The following is a 27,431-nucleotide window of genomic DNA, read 5'->3' as shown; positions in this document are numbered from 1 at the left end:
CAGTTCTGCACCACGAACCTGAGGTACCCTTAGTGAGAAGGGCAAATTTGGGACATAGAGGTAAGCATCCCTGATGTCCCGGGACACTATATAGTCCCCTTCTGTTCGTTATCACTGCTCTGAGTGACTCCATCTTGATTTGAACCTTTGTAAGTGTTCAAAAATTTTTTAGATTTAGAATAAGTCTCACCTAGCCTTCTGGCTTCAGTACCACAATATAGTGTGGAATAATACCCCTTTTCTTGTAGTAGGAGGGGTAATTTAATTATCACCTGCTGGGAATACAGCTTGTGAATTTTTTTCCATACTGCCTCCTTGTCGGAGGGAGACCTTGGTAAAGCAGACTTCAGGAGCCTGCGAAGGGGAAACGTCTCGACATTCCAATCTGTACCCCTGGGATACTACTTGTAGGATCCAGGGGTCCTGTACGGTCTCAGCGCCATGCTGAGAACTTGTCAGAAGCGGTGGAACGCTTCTGTTCCTGGGAATGGGCTGCCTGCTGCAGTCTTCTTCCCTTTCCTCTATCCCTGGGCAGATATGATCTTATAGGGACGAAAGGACTGAGGCTGAAAAGACGGTGTCTTTTTCTGCAGAGATGTGACTTAGGGTAAAAACGGTGGATTTTCCAGCAGTTGCCGTGGCCACCAGGTCCGATGGACCGACCCCAAATAACTCCTCTTCCTTTATACGGCAATACACCTTTGTGCCGTTTGGAATCTGCATCACCTGACCACTGTCGTGTCCATAACATCTTCTGGCAGTTATGGACATCGCATTTACTCTTGATGCCAGAGTGCAAATATCCCTCTGTGCATCTCGCATATATAGAAATGCATCCTTTAAATGCTCTATAGTCAATAAAATACTGTCCCTGTCAAGGGTATCAATATTTTTAGTCAGGGAATCCGACCAAGCCACCCCAGCTCTGCACATCCAGGCTGAGGCGATCGCTGGTCGCAGTATAACACCAGTATGTGTGTATATACTTTTTATGATATTTTCCAGCCTCCTGTCAGCTGGTCCTTGAGGACGGCCCTATCTATAGACGGTACCGCCACTTGTTTTGATAAGCGTGTGAGCGCCTTATCCACCCTAAGGGGTGTTTCCCAACGCGCCCTAACTTCTGGCGGGAAAGGGTATACCGCCCATAATTTTCTATCGGGGGGAACCCACGCATCATCACACACTTTATTTAATTTATCTGATTCAGGAAAAACTATGGTAGTTTTTTCACATCCCACATAATACCCTCTTTTGTGGTACTTGTAGTATCAGAAATATGTAACACCTCCTTCATTGCCTTTAACGTGTGGCCCTAATAAGGAATACGTTTGTTTATTCACCGTCGACACTGGATTCAGTGTCCCTGTCTGTGTCTGTGTCGACCGACTAAAGTAAACGGGCGTTTTAAAACCCCTGACGGTGTTTTTGAGACGTCTGGACCGGTACTAATTGTTTGTCGGCCGTCTCATGTCGTCAACCGACCTTGCAGCGTGTTGACATTATCACGTAATTCCCTAAATAAGCCATCCATTCCGGTGTCGACTCCCTAGAGAGTGACATCACCATTACAGGCAATTGCTCCGCCTCCTCACCAACATCGTCCTCCTACATGTCGACACACACGTACCGACACACAGCACACACACAGGGAATGCTCTGATAGAGGACAGGACCCACTAGCCCTTTGGAGAGACAGAGGGAGAGTTTGCCAGCACACACCAAAAACGCTATAATTATATAGGGACAACCTTATATAAGTGTTTTCCCTTATAGCATCTTTTTTATATTTTTCTAACGCCAAATTAGTGCCCCCCCTCTCTGTTTTAACCCTGTTTCTGTAGTGCAGTGCAGGGGAGCCTTCCCTCCAGCCTTTCTGTGAGGGAAAATGGCGCTGTGTGCTGAGGAGATAGGCCCCGCCCCTTTTTCGGCGGCCTCGTCTCCCGCTCTTAACGGATTCTGGCAGGGGTTAAATATCTCCATATAGCCTCCGGAGGCTATATGTGAGGTATTTTTAGCCAAAATAGGTTTTCATTTGCCTCCCAGGGCGCCCCCCTCCCAGCGCCCTGCACCCTCAGTGACTGCCGTGTGAAGTGTGCTGAGAGGAAAATGGCGCACAGCTGCAGTGCTGTGCGCTACCTTTAGAAGACTGAGGAGTCTTCTGCCGCCGATTCTGGACCTCTTCTTATTTCAGCATCTGCAAGGGGGCCGGCGGCAAGGCTCCGGTGACCATCCAGGCTGTACCTGTGATCGTCCCTCTGGAGCTAATGTCCAGTAGCCAAGAAGCCAATCCATCCTGCACGCAGGTGAGTTCACTTCTTCTCCCCTAAGTCCCTCGTTGCAGTGATCCTGTTGCCAGCAGGACTCACTGTAAAATAAAAAACCTAAGCTAAACTTTTCTAAGCAGCTCTTTAGGAGAGCCACCTAGATTGCACCCTTCTCGGCCGGGCACAAAAATCTAACTGGCTTGGAGGAGGGTCATAGGGGGAGGAGCCAGTGCACACCACCTGATCGGAAAGCTTTACTTTTGTGCCCTGTCTCCTGCGGAGCCGCTATTCCCCATGGTCCTTTCAGGAACCCCAGCATCCACTAGGACGATAGAGAAATAGCAAACGTGCATCTACTATAAAAAATAAAAAAAAATATATGTATATCGATATATATCTCTATATGAAAAAAATGGCCAACACTCTCTGGGCCTGAAATACACTCCCTGCAGCACTAATGTGGTTAAATGTGGGACTATTCAAATATGGAAAGCCTTTATAGGCAAACATCCCGTATGTGATTACCCTGAATGAAGGTGATGGTTTAAAAAAAAAAAAAAGAACACAGCATGAGCCACATACATTGTTTTGCCATGAAAAATACCTTTGCTGGACTAGAAGTTCTTTTCCTCTTGGCAGGACTTGAGAGTTCATCTACCTGGCTAGGAGGAATCATGTGTAGTGGCAAGGACTGCTGTGAAATTGGTGTCTGACTGAGGCCTAGTACAGATTCAGCATTCTGATGATGAGGTCTACAGGCCTAAGAATTATAAGAGAGAAAATATGGTTCTGTGTAATATGTATAAGTTTCTCTACCAGGAAAGGACGTGTTTTATTGTAAATCACCTTTGGACAAAACAAAATACAAAAATGTGGCTCCACATACAGGATGCTGGCTCAGATTAATGAATTCCAGCAGAAAAAAATTACAAATGATGAAATGGGACGTGTGTGTTTTTGATTATTCTAAAATGAAGATCCACAAAGGTTCTAAGTTGGTACCCAAAATAAGGGGAAATATGTTCTACTTTTTGGTTTCTTAATCTCTCTCTATGCCTGCAATTACACATATACAAACCATGTTGATGCTCAAGGAAAATAAACTTGCTAAATATTGAAAGTAACTTTTAAAGCTGGGCGTTTGCAGAACATAACCCAACTTCTCACCTGCTGTGCTGAGTTCATGGCACCCTGCCTGGAGGTAAGCTCTGCGGGGATTGGTAGGCTCCATGCCTCCTCAATACTAGGAAGCAATTTAGTTTTATTCTGTAGACTACCTTGTGGAAGGTTACACAACTGAGCCTAGGAAAAATTATGTGAAAAGGAAATTTAACACAGGCCTAATTTATTACGAGCATGTCCACTACAACTTCCTAACAAGTACTGAGCGTTTTATGAAAGCAAGTTTTTAGCTTTTGGTTTTCTAGAAATATAAATAGAGGAGGGTAACCAGTATATAAACCTTTGTGAGCATAAACCAAAATATGTGGAAAGAAAACTCTTGCCATCTGAGAACATGAAACAAGAGTTGGAAAACACGTGTGTGGTGGTTTCAATATCTATGACAAATTGAAATGTACACAGAACAAAAACATAGTATGCATATTACTATGCAATAACTGAGAAAATGGGTGAAATGACTTTTGGAAGTTTCACTCCACACACGTAAGGATTGTAAGCCATGGGACATAAGGAATGCACATAGAATTACAATGAAGGCATGGCACATAAACAAACCAAGGGGTTTAACAGTCTCATCTAACATTCTTATGATATATGGACATGCTTAATGAAAACAACAATAACGAAAGACAGAAATATATACCTGTAAGTACTTAATCCGAGCTGCAAGTGCAGAGGTATTACTACAATTTTTGCTCCGTGTAGCATTTAGGTAGCATTTGATAGCATCCTGAGGCTGGTTGCAGGATTCATACAGTGTGCCTAGATCCATCCAGGCTGCAGCATGGCCATGGTCTAACTGTACAGCACAAATATACGCCTGCAGAGCATCCATAGGCTGGTTTTGCTGCTGATATAGTACACTGGAACATACAAAAAGCAAGCACATAAGCAGCAGCATTCTAAAGATAAAAGGCAGATGCTCTCATTTAGATATATGGGTGGTCTTCTGGTTGCCGGCTGCCGGCCACCACCATACAGACATCTTTTCACCCTCTTGGGGGTCCACGACCCCCCTGGAGGGAGAATAGATAGTGTGACAGGCATATCGCGCCACCGTGCACGCAGCGTGGCGAGCGCAGTGAGCCCGCAAGGGGCTCATTCGCGCTCACCCAGCTGTCGGTACGGTGCCGGTATGCTGGTCGCTGGAAGCCCGACCGCCGGCATACCATACTACACCCAGATATATGTCTAATGTCCATTTATAGCTGAGGTACTGAACTGAAAATCCAAAGGACTACACATTAATACATTTACATGACCTAAGCAAATCTGTCATACTTGCCTACTCTCTGGGAATGTCCATGAGATGCCCTAATATCAGACTGTTCAGAGAATAGCCAAGCTTTCCTGGATCTTTAGGGAAGTGGCACATCAGGTAAACAATGTTACAAGTTGTGGCACTGTACAGTGGGCTATAGGGGTTGAATGACATAATATACGGTATTATGCCCATCCTCGTGGGTCTTGCCCCTCCAGCATATCCCAGAGGGCAAGAATAAAAAGTACAAACCATGATCAATATCCCACTAGCTATTGAGGGATTTCAATTTCAGCACAACCAGAAAATCAGTAGCCGCAGGAATTGCAGACTTCTTCAAATCCATTTAGTTAAAGAAAGTACTACAAAAAATTTTAAATTCCAGAAAAATTAGATTATCCGGAGACAGGGTGATCCAAATAGTGTTATTTTGCAGAGACAAAACCAATAGAAATACATTAATAATTAAAGACAGACAACTAACTAAATAAATAAATGAATACTTGTAGACATTAGTAAAAATCAGCTCAGCAGTACATACCCTATTGAACACCATGTGTCAGCACTCGCCTCTGACTTATCAATAGATTGCCTATAAGATATAAAGGCATCCTGAACCTTGCCAATACTGGAGTAGCACCTGCCATGGTGAAAAGAAAACACTTTAGACGTGCTGACGAGCATATCACGATTACACTGGGCCTATTATCCACTCATAACTGTTGTTCAAAATAAGGATCTGTTCAAAATAGAAAAGAACTGTTGCCATTATCTCTCCCCCCCCCCCCCCTCTCCCTTCCTGATAGCACAGGCTGTTTTTTATTTGTAAAAAAAATCTGACCAGCTGCTTTTACATTGTATTTTGCAGTAACTGATACTCTAATGTGAAAACAAATGATTGAAATTGACTGATAACAGACAACTAAACTGGAAAGCAAGTATCCTGGAAGCAGAAACTGAAATACATTGAGATCAGAGTGGACTTACCAAAGATACTGATCTAATGCTTGCAGACAGTATGCAGCTGAGAATTATTAAAAAATACACTTTACACAAACATGACAGAAATGAAGTTTAAGGCATGTAACGACCAGAGCAAATGGGGGGCTATTTTATCAAATAGCGTGACCCTTTTGCTTTGAGTTGCTGATATCCAGAAGTCACACATTTCTTGAACAATGTCTGTCAGAGTCAGGGAGACAAGCCTAGAGACACTGCAACTTATAAAGTAAGAGAAAGCAGCACAATTAGTTATATTATATAAAATATTATATAAAATTGGTAAAGAAAATTTATTTGGGGTTAATAAATGTTTTAAAATAAAGAAACCTGAAGAAAAAAACAAACAAGATTTTTGTGGCCACCGAAGCACTGAGGAGATAAATCCTCCAGGCTGTGGAGTCATTTTAATAAACCATCAGTGTTAGCCAGCCCTGGAAGTGGACAAGTTAACACCAGGTGCAAAAAACTTGAAATAAAAATATAAACCCAGCATATATTGCACCACATCACTTGTGGCTGTGTAGCTACAAGCGAACAGTGGCAGCGTGATCCTCTAGGACCAGTGTTAAAGTATGTACGCTAAATGGAAAAAGTGATTGGATACTGACTGCAAATAGATCAATGAGATTTTATGGACGTCAGTAGGTCCACCATGTGCAGTGATTACAGCAGACACCCTACTTGGCATACTGTCGACAAGTTGCTGGACAACAACAGGCGGTATGTTTTGCCATTCCGCCATAAGTACAGTGACAAACTGCGACACTGAAGATCGAGTTGGTCTAAAACACACCCATCTCTCCAATTCAGCCCAGAGGTTCTCAATGGGCTTAAGATATGTAATCTGAACTGGCTAGTTCATCCGGTTACCGGTTTGTCCAACGTCGTCCTGGAAACAAGACATCTACGATGGTCCCTTTTCAGTGCCTTTCCAGCAAGCCATTTCATTACAAAATGATCTAAAGAGTGACCCTCTACCCGTTTCTACACTTAAAACAGCCGCACAGAATATGGATGGCATTCTATTTCATTAAATCAGTCAAACACCAGAACAAATGTTCTTAAAAACATCAAAATAAATATAAAGAAAAGATTAAATTACCTTCCGAGGAAATACCAGGACTGACCAGAGTTGGGATCTGCCTCTAATGATTTCTGTAGATACTGAATTGCGTAGCTGGCCTTTGTGGCTTTATCTCCCAACTGTTCAACGGTGTGATGCATCCATCCTGTGATGGCACATTGAATTCAGCCTCATTATCACACTAGGCCCATTACCGATGCACAAAAACGTGTTATCTGAGTATACACTATCACTGAATTCATGAAATGGCTTACACATGTATATGGTAAATACAGCAGCTCCTTAGTATAATAAATAAAAATAAAAAAGCATTGCATTTGCATTACCGCTAGGCTAAACAAGTCAAATATAAAACTGTGTCTGCAGGTAGCACCAAGTTGTCACCATAAAGTTCACCAGACGTGCACAATGGGGATCCGGTCTCTAAGTCAACAGCAACTAGGTTAACACTATCTAGGTTGACCACTATTAGTCGACAGGGTTTCTAGGTAGACAGTTCAAAAGGTCGACATGAGTTTTTCACTTTTTTTTTCTTTTTTTTAACCTTTTCTTACTTAACGATCCATGTGGACTACAATTGGGAACGGTAATCTGTACGGAGCGCAGTGGTAGAGTGAGGTGCACTAATTGGGGTTCCAGGTCACTCTACGAAGAAAACGACACAAAATCTATATAAAAAACGAATGTCAACCGTTTGACCTGTCGACCTAGACTATGTCGACCTAAACACCCTGTCGACATAGCCACCGTCAACCTAGTTAATGTCGACCAATAGTGGTCGACCTAGACACTGTCGGCCTAGTTACTATCTACTTTCCATGCCACACCCGCACGGGTGTATGTGATGCCGGCGGTCGGGCTCCCGGCGCCCAGCATAACGACAGCTGGGCGAGCGCAAATGAGCCCCTTGCGGGCTCGCTGCGCTTGCCACGCTGCGGGCACGGTGGCGCGCTACGCTATCTATTCTCCCTCCAGGGTGGTCGTGGACCCCCAAGAGGGAGAAAAGATGTCGGTATGGTAGTGGTCGGGAAGCCGGCCACCGGCAACCTGAAGACCACCCCACCCGCACGATGTCAGGTCGACATTAACTGCTGTGGAAGGAGTGTGATCATTATGTGCAGACGACAGTACAGATTTGCCTATCCCAAAATACAAGACACACAATGAACTTACATTAAACCTATCTAAAGTATCCATGTCTTGGAGAACCCTTAGCAATATTACAGTCAAAGTGGTTTAGGAGACTTTATTGAGTAATGGCTTTCATGTCTGTTAAAAGTATAGACATTGCATGTTTAATACATTAAACAAATGACAAATTGGGTAATCTGCAGTGTGCTGCCCATTCCACTTTCTAGAAATCCCAAATTCAGGGCTAGCAGAATTACAGGCAATGTACCGATGAGACTACTGCAACACAACCAATGACATTTTGTGAGTTGTAATGCTACTAAAAGGAAATCTGTTCTGTGTGTATTCCACTAGTATTAGTAGGCTTTCCAATGGGATAAAACAGACATTAATGTGTTACGGTCGTTAGGTCGACACTCATTAGGTCGACCACTGAAGGTCGACAATGCCATTAGGTCGACATGTACTAGGTAGTCGGGTCAAAAGGTCGACATGAGTTTCTCAAAAATAATAATAATAATTTTTTCATACTTAACGATCCACGTGGACTATGATTGCAATGGTCATCTGTGCCGAGCGAAGCGAGGAACCTTGCCCGAAGCATGGCGAGTGAAGCGAGCCATGCGAGGGTGCACTAATTTGGGTTCCCCGTCACTTTACGGAGTAAACACCAAAGAGTCAAAAACCTCATGTCGACCTTCTGACCTGTCGACCTAACGCCCATGTCGACCTAAACGCAATGTCGAGCTAATGACCCATACCTGACATGCATTATGAATGTTCCACAAATGCTGCCACAATGGCATACACAGAAACAGCAGAGTGGCAGCAGTAACACTAGAAAACATGACTTCCAGCAAAAGGTGTTTTACATTAATAAATCTTAAGTGACACCAGTGGGGATGAGGTCTACAACATTTATTCTAGGAATCCATTAGGCCTATATAAATAAACTATAAAAAAAAGGAGATTTATGGTAGACTTACCACTGTTAAATCTCTTTCTACGAGGTACACTGGGTTCCACAGGGAATAACATTGGGGTGTAGAGTTGAATCTTTATCCGAGGCTCCAACAGGCTAAAGCTTTGACTGTTCCCAGGATGCACTGCACCGCCTCCTCTATATCCCCGCCTCCAGGCACTGGAGCTCAGTTTTGTTAACCAGTCCAATGCAGAGACAACAGTAGTTAGTAGCCACAGACAACCACATTCTCAGGAGAAGGTACCACCGGCTAATGTCATACAAACCCAAAGAAGCTAAGTGCGTCAGGGTGGGCGCCCTGTGGAATCCAGTGTACCTCGCAGAAAGAGATTTAACAATGGTAAGATTACCATAAATCTCCTTTTCTGCAGAAGGGTACACTGGGATTCCACAGGGAATAACATCGGGGATGTCCTAAAGCAGTTCCTCATGGGAGGGGGCGCACTGTAGCCGGCACAAGAACCCGGCATCCGAAGGAAGCATCCTGGGAGGCGTAAATCTCAAAGGCATAGAACCTGATGAATGTGTTCACTGAGGACCATGTAGCCGCCTTGCACAATTGTTCTGCGGACGCGCCACGGCAGGCAGCCCAAGAAGGACCAACCGACAGAGTAGAATGGGCCTTGATAGGAGCAGGAGCTGGGAGCCAAAACTTATGCAATCACCATTCTAATCCATCTGGCCAAGGTCTGCTTATTTGCAGGCCAGTCACGTTTGTGAAAACCAAAAAGTACAAAAAGGGAATCTGACCTCCTGATAGGTGCAGTCCTTTCCACATAAATACAGAGTGCCCGTACCACGTCCAAAGATCTTTCATTGCAGGACAAACCAGAAGAGATGAAGGCGGAAACCACAATCTCCTGGTTAAGGTGAAAAGATGATACCACCTTACGTAAATAACCAGGGCGAGTTCGAAGAACTGCACGGTCACAGTGAAAAATCAGAAAGAGTGGACGACAGGACAAAGCACCTAAGTCCGACAGCCTCCTAGCAGAGGCAATAGCCAAACAGAAACACGACCTCAAGCATAAAGGCATTTAAGGTCCGCAGACTCAAGCGGTACAAATAAAAACTCTTGCAGGCCATCTAAAATGACAGACAGATCCCATGGAGTCACAGGAAGGACATAGGGAGGCTGAATCCTTAGAACACCCTGAGTGAAAGTGTGAACGTCAGGAAGAGACTCAATTCTTCTCTGAAACCACACCGACAAGGCAGATATATGAGGGAGGTCAGACGAAGGCCCAAGTCTAGACATTGTTGTAGAAAAGCCAGAAGTCTGGAAGTTTTAAAAGTATATCCATCATAATTCTTAGCAGCACACCAAGTGAAGTAACCCTGTAATAAATCAGAGCTGATGATGGTTCACAGGCTTTCAACATAGTTTGAATGACCGCCTCAGAGAATCCTTTTGCTCTCAGGAGTAATGCTTCAAGAGTCACGCCGTCAAAGCCAGTCTGGCCAGTTCCGGGTAGACCTAGGGGCCCTGAACGAGGTGGTCTGGGTGTTGAGGAAGTAGAAAAGGACGCTCTATCGAGAGACCCTGAAGGTCTGAGAACCAATGCCGTCTGGGCCACGCTGGAGCGACTAGTGTAGTATTCCTCCTTCTTGCTTGAACTTCCGTTTTACCCTGGGCAGGAGTGACACTGGAGGGAACATGTAGGGCAGCCGAAAATTCCATGGAATTGCCAGTGCGTCCACAAACGCTGCTTGAGGATCCCTTGTCCTTGCTCCGAAGACTGGAACTTTGTGATTGTGTCGAGATGCCATCAGGTCTACATCTGGTAGGCCCAACTTGTCCACTAGGAGTTTAAAGACTTCGGGATGAAGGCTCCACTCTCCGGCGTGCACGTCCTAACGACTGAGGAAGTCCGCTTTACCAGTTGAGGACTCCCGGAATGAACACTGCAGATATTGCTAACAGATGGCGTTCCGCCCATTGGAGGATTTTTGACACTTCCATCATTGCCTTGCGACTTCGAGTGCCACCTTGATGATTTATGTATGCCACCGTGGTGGCGTTGTCTGATTGTACTTGAACAGGCCTGTTCTGTACCAGAGGCAGGCCAGTGTCAGCGCATTGAACACTGCCCGCAATTCCAAAATGTTTATCGGGAGGAGAGATTCCTCCCTGGTCCACCGACCCTGGAGAGTGTTGCTCCAACACCGCGCCCCAACCTCGCAGACTGGCGTCCGTTGTCAGGAGGACCCAGTTGGAGATCCAGAAAGGACGGCCCCTGTTCAACTGTTGGTCCTGTAGCCACCAGCTCAGTGACAGACGAACCTCCGGAATCACAGAGATCATTTGAGACCTGATCCGGTGAGGCTGGCCATCCCACTTGGAAAGGATTAACCTCTGCAGAGGGCGGGAATGAAACTGAGCATACTCTACCATGTCGAATGCCGACACCATGAGGCCTAGTACTTGCATCGCCGAGTGTACTGCCACTCTCTGGCGAGAGAGAAAGTATCTGATCCTGTCCTGAAGTTTCAGGACCTTCTCTGGAGACTAGAACAATCGTTGGTTGTGTGTGTCCAACAATGCTTTCCCCCCCCCCCCCCCCAGGTGCACCATGCTCTGAGCAGGGACCAGCGAGGACTTCTTCCAGTTGATAAGCCACCCGTAGGCTCGTAGGAATTGGACCGTCAGTTCCATATGACTGAGGTGAACCTCTGGGGAGTTTGCCAGGATCAGCAAGTTGTCCAGATTTGGCATGATCCTGACACCCTGACGGCGAGAAGAGCAGTCATGACTGCCATGACCTTGGTGAAGATCTGAGGAGCCATGGTCAGTCCGAAAGGCAAGGCCTGGAATTGATAATGTAGGTTGCAAATAGCAAACCAGATATTGCTGATGCGACATGGCAATAGGAATGTGCAGGTAAGCATCTCGTATGTACAGGGATACCATATAGTCCTTGGTTTCCATGGCCAGTACAATAGAACGCAGAGTATCCATACGGAATTTGGATACCCCCACAAATTTGTTCAAAGATCTGAGGTTAAGTATAGGCCGGGAGGACCCATTTCGTTTCGGGACTAGAAACAGGGTCGAATAGTAGCCCCTGCCTCTTTGAGACAGAGGTACCGGCACAATCACTCCAGTATCTAGGAGAGATTGTACAACCAAGTGTAAAGTCGTGCTTTCAGCGGATCCAAAGGGATAGCAGTCGAGCAGAACTGGTGAGGGGGACGTCTCTTGAAGGAGATCGCGTACCCGATAGAGACAACTTCCCGCACCCAGACGTCTGAAGTGGTTTTTAACCAGGCCTGGCGAACTGCATTAGTCGGCCTCCCACCCTGGGGTACCCCAAGGGGAGGCCCGCCCTGTCATGCCGCAGGTTTGTTTGTCCTGTTTGGAAGCAGGCTGACGGGCGGCCCAAGATTGCTTAGACTTGGGCTTGGTGGTTCTGGAAGTGCGAGCCTGACCCTTTGCTTTATCTGGAGGTCGAAAGGAACGAAAAGTGGTACTCTTAGCCTTCGAAGCAGAAGGATTACTACTTGGGAGAAATGCAGTCTTCTCCAAAAATGATTCTCACAATGGCGCATATCACTTTATACAAAATATAAGAGTTCTTACTCCAGTTAATTTAAGAAATAAGGGACTCCAAGTTCTTTTATCATGAAGTAGAGATGTTCTCAATCATACATCATGGAGATTTCCATATGAGACTTTCACCAGGTTTCCCAATCTCAAAGATAAAAATAAAAAGGAATCTAGTGCAATATTGTCTGATAAACAAGACAAAATTATTTTTATTACATTAGACTCAGGATAAAACAACAATAAACGAGCATATCACCATACATAGTGGTTAGGGATAACAGAAGCTCGAAGTTCCACTTTATTACCCGTCCCAGATCGAATGGGGATGAGAGACTGAAGGCCCGGGATTCCTTCACCTCCTCTGGTAATTCTTGGACAAATTGAGCTCTCCCTTTGCGTATCCTCACCAGCAGCCTAAAGCTTTTCGGACGCCAGGTCCTTCATCAGAATCATCCTTCAGTCTCTCATCCCCATTCGATCTGGGACGGGTAGTAAAGTGAAACTTCGAGCTTCTGTGATCCCTAACCACTATGTGTGGTGATATGCTCGTTTATTGTTGTTTTATTGCGAGTCTAATGTAATAAAAATAATTTTGTCTGGTTTATCAGACAATATTGCACTAGATTCCTTTTTCTTTTTATCTTTGAGATTGGGAAACCTGGTGAAAGTCTCATATGGAAATCTCCATGATATATGATTGAGAACATCTCTACTTCATGATAAAAGAACTTGGAGTCCCTTATTTCTCAAATTAACTGGAGTAAGAACGCTTATATTTTGTATAAAGTGATATGCGCCATTGTGAGAATCATTTTTGGAGGTGATAATAAGAATTTACTTACCGATAATTCTATTTCTCATAGTCCGTAGTGGATGCTGGGGACTCCGTCAGGACCATGGGGAATAGCGGCTCCGCAGGAGACAGGGCACAAAAAGTAAGCTTTTAGGATCACATGGTGTGTACTGGCTCCTCCCCCTATGACCCTCCTCCAAGCCTCAGTTAGGTACTGTGCCCGGACGAGCGTACACAATAAGGAAGGATCTTGAATCCCGGGTAAGACTCATACCAGCCACACCAATCACACCGTACAACTTGTGATTTGAACCCAGTTAACAGTATGATAACAACGAAGAAGCCTCTGAAAAGATGGCTCACAACAATAATAACCCGATTTTTGTAACAATAACTATGTACAAGTATTGCAGACAATCCGCACTTGGGATGGGCGCCCAGCATCCACTACGGACTATGAGAAATAGAATTATCGGTAAGTAAATTCTTATTTTCTCTAACGTCCTAGTGGATGCTGGGGACTCCGTCAGGACCATGGGGATTATACCAAAGCTCCCAAACGGGCGGGAGAGTGCGGATGACTCTGCAGCACCGAATGAGAGAACTCCAGGTCCTCCTTAGCAAGAGTATCAAATTTGTAAAATTTTACAAACGTGTTCTCCCCTGACCACGTAGCTGCTCGGCAAAGTTGTAATGCCGAGACCCCTCGGGCAGCCGCCCAAGATGAGCCCACCTTCCTTGTGGAGTGGGCATTTACAGATTTAGGCTGTGGCAGGCCTGCCACAGAATGTGCAAGTTGGATTGTGCTACAGATCCAACGAGCAATCGTCTGCTTAGACGCAGGAGCACCCATCTTGTTGGGTGCATACAGGATAAACAGCGAGTCAGATTTTCTGACTCCAGCCGTCCTTGAAATATATATTTTCAATGCTCTGACAACGTCCAGCAACTTGGAGTCCTCCAAGTCGCTAGTAGCCGCAGGCACCGCAATAGGCTGGTTCAAGTGAAAAGCCGAAACCACCTTAGGCAGAAACTGAGGACGCGTCCGCAGTTCTGCCCTGTCCGAATGGAAAATCAGATATGGGCTTTTGTACGATAAAGCCGCCAACTCTGATACTCTCCTGGCTGAAGCCAGGGCCAGTAGCATGGTTACTTTCCATGTAAGATACTTCAAATCTACCGATTTGAGCGGCTCAAACCAATGGGATTTGAGAAAATCCAAAACTACGTTGAGATCCCACGGTGCCACTGGAGGCACAATCGGGGGCTGTATATGTAGTACACCTTTGACAAAGGTTTGTACTTCAGGCACTGAAGCCAATTCTTTCTGGAAGAAAATCGATAAGGCCGAAATTTGAACCTTAATAGACCCCAATTTGAGGCCCATAGACAATCCTGCCTGCAGGAAATGTAGGAATCGACCCAATTGAAATTCCTCCGTTGGGGCCTTCTTGGCCTCACACCACGCAACATATTTTCTCCAAATGCGGTGATAATGTTGTGCGGTCACTTCCTTCCTGGCTTTAATCAAGGTAGGAATAACTTCCTCTGGAATGCCCTTTTCTTTTAGAATCCGGCGTTCAACCGCCATGCCGTCAAACGCAGTCGCGGTAAGTCTTGGAACATACAAGGTCCCTGCTGAAGCAGATCCCTTCTTAACGGTAGAGGCCACGGCTCTTCCGTGAGCATCTCTTGAAGTTCCGGGTACCAAGTCCTTATCGGCCAATCCGGAGCCACGAGTATTGTTCTTACTCCCCGTAGCCGTATAATTCTCAGTACCTTTGGTATGAGAGGCAGAGGAGGAAACACATACACGGACTGGTACACCCACGGTGTTACCAGAGCGTCCACAGCTATTGCCTGAGGGTCTCTTGACCTGGCGCAATATCTGTCCAGTTTCTTGTTGAGGCGGGACGCCATCATGTCCACCTTTGGTTTTTCCCAACGGTTCACAATCATGTGGAAGACTTCTGGATGAAGTCCCCACGCTCCCGGGTGGAGGTCGTGTCTGCTGAGGAAGTCTGCTTCCCAGTTGTCCACTCCCGGAATGAACACTGCTGACAGTGCTATGACATGATTTTCCGCCCAGCGAAGAATCCTTGCAGCTTCTGTCATTGCTCTTCTGCTTCTCGTGCCGCCCTGTCTGTTTACGTGGGCGACTGCCGTGATGTTGTCCGACTGGATCAACACCGGCTGACCCTGAAGCAGCGGTTTTGCCAGGCTTAGAGCATTGTAAATCGCTCTTAGCTCCAGTATATTTATGTGAAGAGACGTCTCCAGGTTTGACCACACGCCCTGGAAGTTTCTTCCCTGTGTGACTGCTCCCCAGCCTCGTAGGCTGGCATCCGTAGTCACCAGGACCCAGTCCTGTATGCCGAATCTGCGGCCCTCTAACAGATGGGCACTCTGCAACCACCACAGAAGAGACACCCTTGTTCTTGGTGACAGTGTTATCCGCTGATGCATGTGCAGATGCGATCCGGACCATTTGTCCAGCAGATCCCACTGAAATATTCGTGCGTGGAATCTGCCGAATGGAATTGCTTCGTAAGAAGCCACCATCTTTCCCAGGACTCTTGTGCATTGATGTACTGACACATTTCCTGGTTTTAGGAGGTTCCTGACAAGTTCGGATAACTCCCTTGCTTTCTCCTCCGGGAGAAACACCTTTTTCTGAACAGTGTCCAGAATCATTCCCAGGAACAGCAGACGTGTCGTCGGGGTCAATTGAGATTTTGGAAGATTCAGAATCCACCCGTGTTGTTGAAGCACTACTTGGGTTAGTGCTACTCCGACTTCCAGCTGTTCTCTGGACCTTGCCCTTATCAGGAGATCGTCCAAGTAAGGGATAATTAATACGCCTTTTCTTCGTAGAAGAACCATCATTTCGGCCATTACCTTGGTAAAGACCCGAGGTGCCGTGGACAAACCAAACGGCAGCGTTTGAAACTGATAATGACAGTTTTGTATCACGAACCTGAGATACCCTTGGTGTGAAGGGTAAATTGGGACATGCAGATAAGCATCTTTTATGTCCAGGGACACCATGAAGTCCCCTTCTTCCAGATTCGCTATCACTGCTCTGAGTGACTCCATCTTGAACTTGAATTTCTGTATGTACAGGTTCAAGGATTTCAGATTTAGAATAGGTCTTACCGAACCGTCCGGCTTCGGTACCACAAATAGTGTGGAATAATACCCCTTTCCCTGTTGTAGGAGGGGTACCTTGACTATCACCTGCTGAGAATACAGCTTGTGAATGGCTTCCAATACCGTCGCCCTTTCTGAGGGAGACGTTGGTAAAGCAGACTTTTGGAACCGGCGAGGGGGAGACTTTTCGAATTCCAACTTGTAACCCTGAGATACTACCTGCAGGATCCAAGGGTCCACCTGTGAGCGCGCCCACTGTGTGCTGAAAATCTTTAGTCGACCCCCCACCGCCCCTGAGTCCGCTTGCACAGCCTTAGCGTCATGCTGAGGGCTTTGTAGAAGCCGGGGAGGGCTTCTGTTCGTGGGAAGTAGTTGCTTGCTGCACCCTCTTACCCCTTCCTTTGCCTCTGGGCAAATATGACTGTCCTTTTGCCCGCTTGTTCTTATAGGAACGAAAGGACTGCGGCTGAAAAGACGGTGTCTTTTTCTGTTGGGAGGTGACCTGAGGTAAAAAAGTGGATTTTCCGGCTGTTGCCGTGGCCACCAGATCCGATAGACCGACCCCAAATAATTCCTCTCCTTTATACGGCAATACTTCCATATGCCGTTTGGAATCCGCATCACCTGACCACTGTCGCGTCCATAAACTTCTTCTGGCAGATATGGACATCGCACTTACTCTCGATGCCAGAGTGCAAATATCCCTCTGAGCATCTCGCATATAAAGAAAAGCATCCTTTAATTGCTCTATAGTCAATAAAATACTGTCCCTATCCAGGGTATCAATATTTTCAGTCAGGGAATCCGACCACACCACCCCAGCACTGCACATCCAGGCTGAGGCTATTGCTGGTCGCAGTATAACACCAGTATGTGTGTATATACTCTTCAGGGTAGTTTCCAGCCTCCTATCAGCTGGATCCTTGAGGGCGGCCGTATCAGGAGACGGTAACGCCACTTGTTTTGATAAGCGTGTGAGCGCCTTATCCACCCTAGGGGGTGTTTCCCAGCGCGCCCTAACCTCTGGTGGGAAAGGGTATAATGCCAATAACTTCTTTGAAATGAGCAGTTTTCTATCGGGGTTAACCCACGCTTCATCACACACGTCATTCAATTCCTCTGATTCTGGAAAAGCTACAGGTAGTTTTTTCACACCCCACATAATACCCCCCTTTGAGGTACCTGCAGTATCAGAGATATGCAAAGCCTCCTTCATTGCCGTGATCATATAACGTGTGGCCCTATTGGAAAATACGTTTCTTTCTTCACCGTCGACACTAGATTCATCTGTGTCGGTACCTGTGTCGACTGACTGAGGTAAGGGACGTTTTACAGCCCCTGACGGTGCCTGAGACGCCTGGACAGGTACTAACTGGTTTTCTGGCCGTCTCATGTCGTCAACTGACTTTTGCAGCGTGCTAACATTATCACGTAATTCCATAATTAAAGCCATCCATTCCGGTGTCGACTCCCTAGGGGGTGACATCACCATTACCGGCAATTGCTCCGCCTCCACACCAACATCGTCCTCATACATGTCGACACACACGTACCGACACACAGCAGACACACAGGGAATGCTCTTATCGAAGACAGGACCCCACTAGCCCTTTGGGGAGACAGAGGGAGAGTTTGCCAGCACACACCAAAGCGCTATAAAAATGTATATAAACAACCCTAAAAGGTGTTGTTTCTGTTATATGCGCTTAATATATAAAAATATCGCCAAAATATGCCCCCCTTCTCTGTTTTACCCTGTTTCTGTAGTGCAGGGGAGAGTCCTGGGAGCCTTCCTCACAGCGGAGCTGAGCAGGAAAATGGCGCTGTGTGCTGAGGAGAATAGGCCCCGCCCCCTAAAACGGCGGGCTCTTCTCCCGGAGTTTGCGATATATGGCAGGGGTTAAATACATCCATATAGCCTCAAGGGCTATATGTGATGTATTTTAGCCATAGAAAAAGGTATTATACATTGCTGCCCAGGGCGCCCCCCCCAGCGCCCTGCACCCTCAGTGACCGCTGGTGTGAAGTGTGCCGACAACAATGGCGCACAGCTGCAGTGCTGTGCGCTACCTTATGAAGACTGAAAGTCTTCTGCCGCCTGTTTCCGGACCTCTGGACCTCTTCAACTTCGGCATCTGCAAGGGGGGTCGGCGGCACGGCTCCGGGACCGGACTCCATGGCTGGGCCTGTGTTCGATCCCTCTGGAGCTAATGGTGTCCAGTAGCCTAAGAAGCAAATCCATCCTGCACGCAGGTGAGTTCACTTCTCTCCCCTAAGTCCCTCGTAGCAGTGAGCCTGTTGCCAGCAGGACTCACTGAAAATAATAAACCTAAAAAACTTTTTCTAAGCAGCTCTTTATGAGAGCCACCTAGATTGCACCCTGCTCGGACGGGCACAAAAACCTAACTGAGGCTTGGAGGGTCATAGGGGGAGGAGCCAGTACACACCATGTGATCCTAAAAGCTTACTTTTTGTGCCCTGTCTCCTGCGGAGCCGCTATTCCCCATGGTCCTGACGGAGTCCCCAGCATCCACTAGGACGTTAGAGAAATATTGTTATGGTAAATTTGTGAAGTACCATTGGTTTCTCATAGGCTGCAATTCACGGTTAAGCGCATTCAAGATTATTCTCTCTTTTATATAGAAATGCAGTCTTAGCTGTTGCCAAGTCAGTCACGATCTTGTTCAGATCCTCCCCAAATAGTATGTCTCCCTTAAAAGGGAGAACCTCCAAGGTCTTATTGGAGTCCAGGTCCACTTTCCAGGACCTTAACCACAAAATCCGGTGAGACAGGATAGACGTAGTAGTCGCCTTGGCCGCCATTATGCCTGCATCAGAGGTCGCCTCCTGAATATAGTGAGGCTGTGGTAATATAAAACAGATATTGTCTGGCAGTGTCAGAAAAATTTAGAGGTAGCTCAGCCTCAACTGCCTGAACCCATGTTTCAATAGCCTTTGCAGCCCAAGAGGCAGCCATAGTGAGTCTATGTACAGCACCAGTAAGTGTAAATAGACTTCAGGCATCCCTCCACACGCTTATCCGTCGGATCCTTCAGTGAGGTGACAGTGGTGACAGGCAGAGTAAAAGATACCACTAGACGCGCGACATGAGAGTCCACCGGCGGAGGAGTTTCCAACTTGTTACTCAACTCCGCAGGGATAGGGTAACGAGCTAGCATCTTTTTGTACAGGTAAAATTTCTTTCCTGGAGATGACCAGGATTCCTGACGTATGTCAATTAAAAGGTCAGAATGCGGTAAAACTACTTTAGCAACCTTCTGACGTTTAAACTTACCAGGTATCCTAGACGTAGCGGGGGGGCTCAATATCATCAATTTGGAGAATCATACGACTATGGAAAGAATGGGGTAACTCCTTCTCTGCGCCTGCTAATAAGTCAATTAATACCATATGTTTCTACTTAACTTATGAATGGGCGGAGCTCTCTCAGTCTGCTAACTCCTTCTTAATTAATAAGAGATATGATATCCAGGTAGACAAACATGTAAAAATAGGTAAAAACAATCTAGTGCAGCATATTCACAAGAGATCATATAACTTTATCAGCCTATGATTTGCACATAACAGACATATGCTTCTTAAAAAAAAAAATATTTATTTTTTATATAAAAAAAAAAATCACAATAAAATACCCATGCAAGTATATGATGAATGCTCCATAGATGTTACATCCACATGAACACTTATGAGGGTGGCTTCCTACCAGATTTACGGCGTATATAGGTGCACATAAAAGGAACCAATAGATGTTCCAAAAATCCCCGGGGAAGATTTCAGCTCCAAGAATGGATCACCCGTCTTCTCCTCGTCTGGTCAGGTCGCCGTTGTATCCCTCTCATCAGCCAACGCGTTTCAATCAGTGGTACTGATCTTTTTCAAGGCATCAAGGGTTACCCTGTTTCTTGCTGCCTTATACATAGCGCGAATTGGTGTGGGTGCAATTTTTCTTTGTTAAGTTGGAGAATCAGTCTGATAGCTTCCACTAGGTCAAGAACATCAACTTGAGTTGAAGATTCTTCATCAGAAGCAACTGTATCAGTGTCTGATGTATCAGTATAATCCCCATCCTCATCGGAAGAATCATCCAAAATATTAGTGGATTGTGAGGAAGAAATGGCCCGCTTAGATGACCCCTTGGCCCCAGCAGGGCGAGGGGGAAGGTTTCTGTCTTACCAAAGACTGATTTAATTGTTGTAACTGGGTCGACACAGAGCATCCGCCCAAGGTAAGTTAACTACAGGGACAATATGTGGCTGCAATGGCACAGGAGGTCCCCCAGGTGGCGTAAGCCGCGTTACAAGCGTCGTCAGCATATTTGAAAAAGCAGCCTAAGGTGGGTCTTGATTTGCCACAGGTGCTGCAGACTGACTGGAAGGTGCAGGGCACCCAGTACCTGAACCCTCAGCTAAAACCTTTTCCTCAGTCAAATCCGTGGCGCCAGCACTGCATAATTCAGGAGCGTCTGCGGATTTCCTGTCCTGTGTAGCAGAAATTATTGGGAATGCAGCCTTAGGGCGCAACAGTACAATATAGCCACACAAACATAATACCTGCAAAAAAAAAAAAAAAAACCCTGTGTGTTGTGATAGCAAATGCAAAGCACAAAACAGAGGATTTAAGCAGTGTGAGGTGACTGAAACACACAGAGAAAAATACAAAACAGTATATCCTGTGGAACATTATATTTTAAATGAGACCCTGACGCACTTAGCACCCCAGGGTACTGAATATAGTGATAGCAGTACGTGTGATACACAGAATAGAATCCACACAGCAGCTATAGGCACACACAGTCACAGGTACAATGCAGAAATTATTACATATAAACAATAAGACTGCACTGGACTAGTAAATCTACATATAGATATGTATGTATACAGATATAACAATGCACAGTAAACACTGGATGTATATCACAGAATACTTGTACTAAATATACATATAGCAGTACACTTGTTCTTAACTAACACTGTCTAAAATGACATATAGAACACTTAAGTGTCTGTAAATACACAGCGCTGACAAGACAGGTGGTTTTACAGAGGAGACAGTGCCCAGCAGTCCCGGAGATCAGCCCAGCTATGTAATGGCGCCAAAATCTCTTCAGGTAGTGAGGGAGACGGAGAGATGCAGCTCCAGGGCGGGAACACCAGCAGTAGATGGTGCCCGGACCTGGGGGAAGGGCTACAGGTCAGCGCCTTATACCCTCTGCTGGACTTCACCACCGGGTACAACGGAGCCTATTACAAACAGATTTTTGGTAAATTCCGATTTGTGCTCCCTGCCCTGGTGGATATAGTGGGGTCCCTGTATGGCCAGTGTCCACGCCAGCGGTGCTGTCCGTCTCCTGGGGCCGCAACCGGATCGCGATTTACTGGCGGGTCCCGCCTGGGGAACCCTCTTACCTCCTCCCTGTCATGCAGCCATGCGATCCTGGAGAGCAGCAGCGGTGGTGTGCCTAGAAACCGGTGAGTCTCCGCTGCAAGTACCAGGCAACCAGGCCGCGGGAGTATGCAGCGCCGCAGAGGGAGGTGATGGAGCCGCAGCACAGCATGTCTGAATGACATAAAAGTGCTGCGGCCCTTGAAGTCCCCCCCCCCCCCCCCCCCCGTTAGTGCACTGCAGGCACCAACTTACAAACTGGGTTCCAGTGCCTGGAGACGGGACTATAGAGGAGGCAATGCAGTGCATTCTGGGAACAGTCAAAGCTTTAGCCTGTTGGTGCCTCGGGCCAAGATCCAACTCTACACCCCGATGTTATTCCCTGTGGAATACCAGTGTACTCCGCTGCAGAAACATGGGTTATTTATTTAATTTAATGACCTTTCATGTGTAAATTAATGAAGCCTCCTTTGAAATAGGCCAAAATTGCAAAAGATGGAGACAAAAAAAAACCCCAACAAGTTAAACATGCTTTTCAACCAATTGTCTGACATAGATGCACGAGATGTGACCGCAGCCATCAGGGCTGTTGCATGGGCTTTCCTCCATCACTGGCATCAAAAGAGTAAACGTTTCTTGAACTCATTCCTCTAGTCTAGCCCCCAGCAGTGATGTAACGCTCTCTGACCACCATCACCACTACTGATTTTGTGCCCCGAATGCGGTACCATCAGATATCTGGAGTGCATGCACTAATTCCAATCGAATCACTGAAGTGTTACTTCAGACGGAGTGCGGAAATAGTACCAGCAGGGGGACTGACCAGGCCTTGAGACACACCCGACTACCTATGCATTAGGAAGGTAACGCAACTGGGGGCGTGTTTAATATGCCTCATAAAGGTGTTGTGCCACTGAGGTATGGGGGTTACAATATTTGATACAATTTGAAAAAAACGTACATTTTAATTTAAAAAATAACCAGACAAGCGGTTAAAATTACAGATTCAATTGGTCCCTCCACTGAAGCATCTGAATGGTAGATCGCTTTCCACAGATGCAGTATTTTATTTCCTCTTTTGTCTCTCATATCTACCTGTAGAGTACATTTTCATATTGTATTATTTACAATATGCTTTCAAAACAAAACAAAAAAAAAACACTATGTATAGTGTTAGGTTTTTAACTGTATAAAACTACTTCTTGCAGAACTTCAAAGACACCAGCAAGGAATGGGTGACCATAAACACTGCCCATCTCAGCTGTGCTGCCATGGAAAGGTGCGGCTGCACTGCAGAGCCCAATGCAGACTGTGGGTGTTCCTATTAGGACCACTGAACAGTCTGGGTGGCCATGGCGTGAGTTTCCCGCAGCTGCACTGTACTCAGAGCTCAGGCTGCAGAAAAATTGCCATCCTGCAGCTATGGATACCCCGGTCGGCTGTGGAGAGATGTAAAAGCAAATGACTGGCCGTCTGATCAGGCTGAGCCTGGTTGCTGTTGGAGTATCAGCTTCCAGAAACCCAGCCTGGGTGCATCTCATGAATCTAAGAATTTGGTTAACCACATCACTGACATTTTCCTTTTGTAACTTGGGACCTGTCCACCACTAATGCAACCAGTAGCATAGAAGTTGTTTGTTACCCGGATTTCCAGAATTGATGCAGCCGGCTGACGTGTAAACCGCTACCTGCAACATTGGCGTTAATGGATAAACTGCCAGGAATTTTTTTGTAGCACATCCCATCCATTTTTCAGTTGGGAAATACACCCTACCCTCTTCCAGAAAGAGCCATGCATATTGGATAATATATTACATAACTCCTGATTTGACAAGGAGGAATTGGCATGCCTCATCTAGTCTGTTAAAACTGTGCAAATGACTGCCTGTACCCATCTCTTGCCTCTGACTTGCTGTATGGGCTCAGGGACAGTGGGCTGGAAGCTAGGCCTAGGCTGCGCAGTCTGAGTTGTGTGGTTTCTGAATCTCCTCCGGCCTGTCAGGTAACATGGCTTGGCAGTTGTAGGATCAGGTGTATGTGTATACAGTGACAGCCTATCGAGGTTTGTTGCACCAGGTGAGAGACCACATACACAGTGCTTTAATGTCTACAAACATCATTATGCCCTGCCACTGGATAAATGCAATTGAGCACTAACTGGCATATAAGGAAATGTGGCCAGTACTGTTACACAAAATTTGTTGTGGGTATAACTTCTATATAACCTATAGCATTGTGGGAACTAATGACTTCTCATAGCATTTTATGGGGGGAATATACCAACAATAATTTGTTTAAGAGATCAATCAAAAAGAAAAAGTTGAAATTGAAGATGAAATATTACAACCATAATTTCTCCATTAGTAAGGCAAGACAGCTAAAAAAAATAAGATTTTACTCACCGGTAAATCTATTTCTCGTAGTCCGTAGTGGATGCTGGGAACTCCGTAAGGACCATGGGGAATAGCGGCTCCGCAGGAGACTGGGCACAACTAAGAAAGATTTAGGACTACCTGGTGTGCACTGGCTCCTCCCTCTATGCCCCTCCTCCAGACCTCAGTTAGGAAACTGTGCCCGGAAGAGCTGACACAACAAGGAAAGGATTTTTGGAATCCCGGGTAAGACTCATACCAGCCACACCAATCACACCGTACAACTCGTGATACTATACCCAGTTAACAGTATGAATAACAACTGAGCCTCACGAACAGATGGCTCATAACAATAACCCTTTAGTTAGGCAATAACTATATACAAGTATTGCAGACAATCCGCACTTGGGATGGGCGCCCAGCATCCACTACGGACTACGAGAAATAGATTTACCGGTGAGTAAAATCTTATTTTCTCTGACGTCCTAGTGGATGCTGGGAACTCCGTAAGGACCATGGGGATTATACCAAAGCTCCCAAACGGGCGGGAGAGTGCGGATGACTCTGCAGCACCGAATGAGCAAACTCAAGGTCCTCCTCAGGCAGGGTATCAAACTTGTAGAATTTAGCAAATGTGTTTGAACCCGACCAAGTAGCAGCTCGGCAAAGTTGTAAAGCCGAGACCCTTCGGGCAGCCGCCCAAGAAGAGCCCACTTTCCTCGTGGAATGGGTTTCTACAGATTTAGGATGCGGCAGTCCAGCCGCAGAATGTGCAAGTTGAATCGTACTACAGATCCAGCGAGCAATAGACTGCATTGAAGCAGGAGCACCTAGCTTGTTGGGCGCATCCAGGATAAATAGCGAGTCAGTTTTCCTGACTCCAGCCGTCCTGGAAACATAGATTTTCAGGGCCCTGACTACGTCCAGTAACTTGGAATCCTCCAAGTCCTTAGTAGCCGCAGGCACCACAATAGGTTGGTTCAAATGAAAAGCTGATACCACCTTAGGAAGAAATTGGGGACGAGTCCTCAATTCCGCCCTATCCATATGGAAAATCAGATAAGGGCTTTTACATGACAAAGCCGCCAATTCTGACACACGCCTGGCCGAAGCCAAGGCCAACAGCATGACCACTTTCCACGTGAGATATTTTAGTTCCACGGTTTTAAGTTGCTCAAACCAATGTGACTTAAGGAAATTCAACACCACGTTGAGATCCCAAGGTGCCACTGGAGGCACAAAAGGGGGCTGAATATGCAGCACTCCTTTAACAAACGTCTGAACTTCAGGCAGTGAAGCCAGTTCTTTTTGGAAGAAAATCGACAGAGCCGAAATCTGGACCTTAATGGAACCCAATTTTAGGCCCATAGTCACCCCTGACTGTAGGAAGTGCAGAAATCGACCCAGCTGAAATTCCTCCGTTGGGGCCCTTCTGGCCTCACACCACGCAACATATTTTCGCCATATGCGGTGATAATGGTTTGCGGTCACCTCCTTCCTAGCTTTAATCAGCGTAGGGATGACTTCCTCCGAAATGCCCTTTTCCTTCAGGATCCGGCGTTCAACCGCCATGCCGTCAAACACAGCCGCGGTAAGTCTTGAAACAGACAGGGCCCCTGCTGCAGCAGGTCCTGTCTGAGCGGCAGAGGCCATGGGTCCTCTGAGATAATTTCTTGAAGTTCTGGGTACCAAGCTCTTCTTGGCCAATCCGGAACCACAAGTATAGTTCTTACTCCTCTCCTTCTTATTATTCTCAGTACCTTGGGTATGAGAGGCAGAGGAGGGAACACATAAACCGACTGGTACACCCACGGTGTCACTAGAGCGTCCACAGCTATCGCCTGAGGGTCCCTTGACCTGGCGCAATATTTTTTTAGCTTTTTGTTGAGGCGGGACGCCATCATGTTCACCTGTGGCCGTTCCCAGCGATTTACAATCAGCTTGAAGACTTCTGGATAAAGTCCCCACTCTCCCGGGTGGAGGTCGTGCCTGCTGAGGAAGTCTGCTTCCCAGTTGTCCACTCCCGGAATGAACACTGCTAACAAGTGCTATCACGTGATTTTCCGCCCATCGGAGAATCCTTGTGGCTTCTGCCATCGCCATCCTGCTTCTTGTGCCGCCCTGTCGGTTTACATGGGCGACCGCCGTGATGTTGTCTGACTGGATCAGCACCGGCTAGTGTTGAAGCAGGGGTCTTACCTGACTTAGGGCATTGTAAATGGCCCTTAGTTCCAGAATATTTATGTGTAGGGACGTCTCCTGACTTGTCCATATGCCTTGGAAGTTTCTTCCCTGTGTGACTGCCCCCCAACCTCGAAGGCTGGCATCCGTGGTCACCAGGACCCAGTCCTGTATGCCGAATCTGCGGCCCTCTAGAAGATAAGCACTCTGCAGCCACCACAACAGCGACACCCTGGTCCCTGGAGAAAGGGTTATCAGCCGATGCATCTGAAGATGCGATCCATACCACTTGTCCAACAGTTCCCACTGAAAGATCCTTGCATGGAACCTTCCGAAAGGAATTGCTTCGTAAGAAGCCACCATCTTTCCCAGGACTCTCGTGCAATGGTGCACCGACACCTGTTTTGGTTTTAGGAGGTCTCTGACTAGAGATCCTGGGCCTTCTCCTCCGGGAGAAACACTTTTTTCTGTTCCGTGTCCAGAACCATCCCCAGGAACAGTTGACGCGTTGTAGGAACCAGCTGCGACTTTGGAAAATTCAGGATCCAGCCGTGCTGTTGTAGCACTTCCCGAGCAAGGGCTACTCCGATCAACAACTGTTCCCTGGACCTCGCCTTTATAAGGAGATCGTCCAAGTACGGGATAATTAAAACTCCCTTTTTTCGAAGGAGTATCATCATTTCGGCCATTACCTTGGTAAATACCCTCGGTGCCGTGGACAGACCAAACGGCAACGTCTGGAATTGGTAATGACAGTCCTGTACCACAAATCTGAGGTACTCCTGGTGAGGAGGGTAAATAGGGACATGCAGGTAAGCATCCTTGATGTCCAGTGATACCATGTAATCCCCCTCGTCCAGGCTTGCAATCACCGCCCTGAGTGATTCCATCTTGAACTTGAACCTTCTTATATAAGTGTTCAAGGATTTTAAATTTAAAATGGGTCTCACCGAACCGTCCGGTTTCGGTACCACAAACATTGTGGAATAGTAACCCCGTCCCTGTTGAAGGAGGGGTACCTTGATCACCTGCTGAGAAAACAGCTTGTGAATCGCCTCCAGCACTGCCTCCCTGTC

General features: G+C 46.5%; 1 protein-coding gene across 4 annotated transcripts in view; it reads right to left on the bottom strand.

Moving 5' to 3' along the window:
* The window catches only part of KDM6A (lysine demethylase 6A), a 435,435-nt gene that overhangs the window by 154,057 nt on the left and 253,947 nt on the right, over window positions 1-27,431 (bottom strand). For 2 of the 4 annotated variants that reach the window (XR_010241142.1, XM_063955630.1), the window contains exons 10-14: window positions 6,815-6,941; window positions 5,252-5,350; window positions 4,093-4,312; window positions 3,435-3,569; window positions 2,872-3,027 (exon numbers count right to left, since the gene is read on the bottom strand). Coding sequence is in view for 3 of the 4 variants with exons in the window: in XM_063955630.1 (XP_063811700.1) it covers window positions 2,872-3,027; window positions 3,435-3,569; window positions 4,093-4,312; window positions 5,252-5,350; window positions 6,815-6,941 (737 nt within the window). In the remaining variant the exon portion in view is untranslated. The remainder of the gene's footprint in view (window positions 1-2,871; window positions 3,028-3,434; window positions 3,570-4,092; window positions 4,313-5,251; window positions 5,351-6,814; window positions 6,942-27,431) is intronic. The other 2 variants (XM_063955632.1, XM_063955631.1) reach the window with 2 other exon arrangements.

The sequence above is a fragment of the Pseudophryne corroboree genome, chromosome 2 (genome assembly GCF_028390025.1).
Source record: "Pseudophryne corroboree isolate aPseCor3 chromosome 2, aPseCor3.hap2, whole genome shotgun sequence".
Taxonomy (NCBI): domain Eukaryota; kingdom Metazoa; phylum Chordata; class Amphibia; order Anura; family Myobatrachidae; genus Pseudophryne; species Pseudophryne corroboree.
Note: the sequence above shows the minus strand (reverse complement) of the source record. Positions and strands in the feature narration are given on the sequence as shown.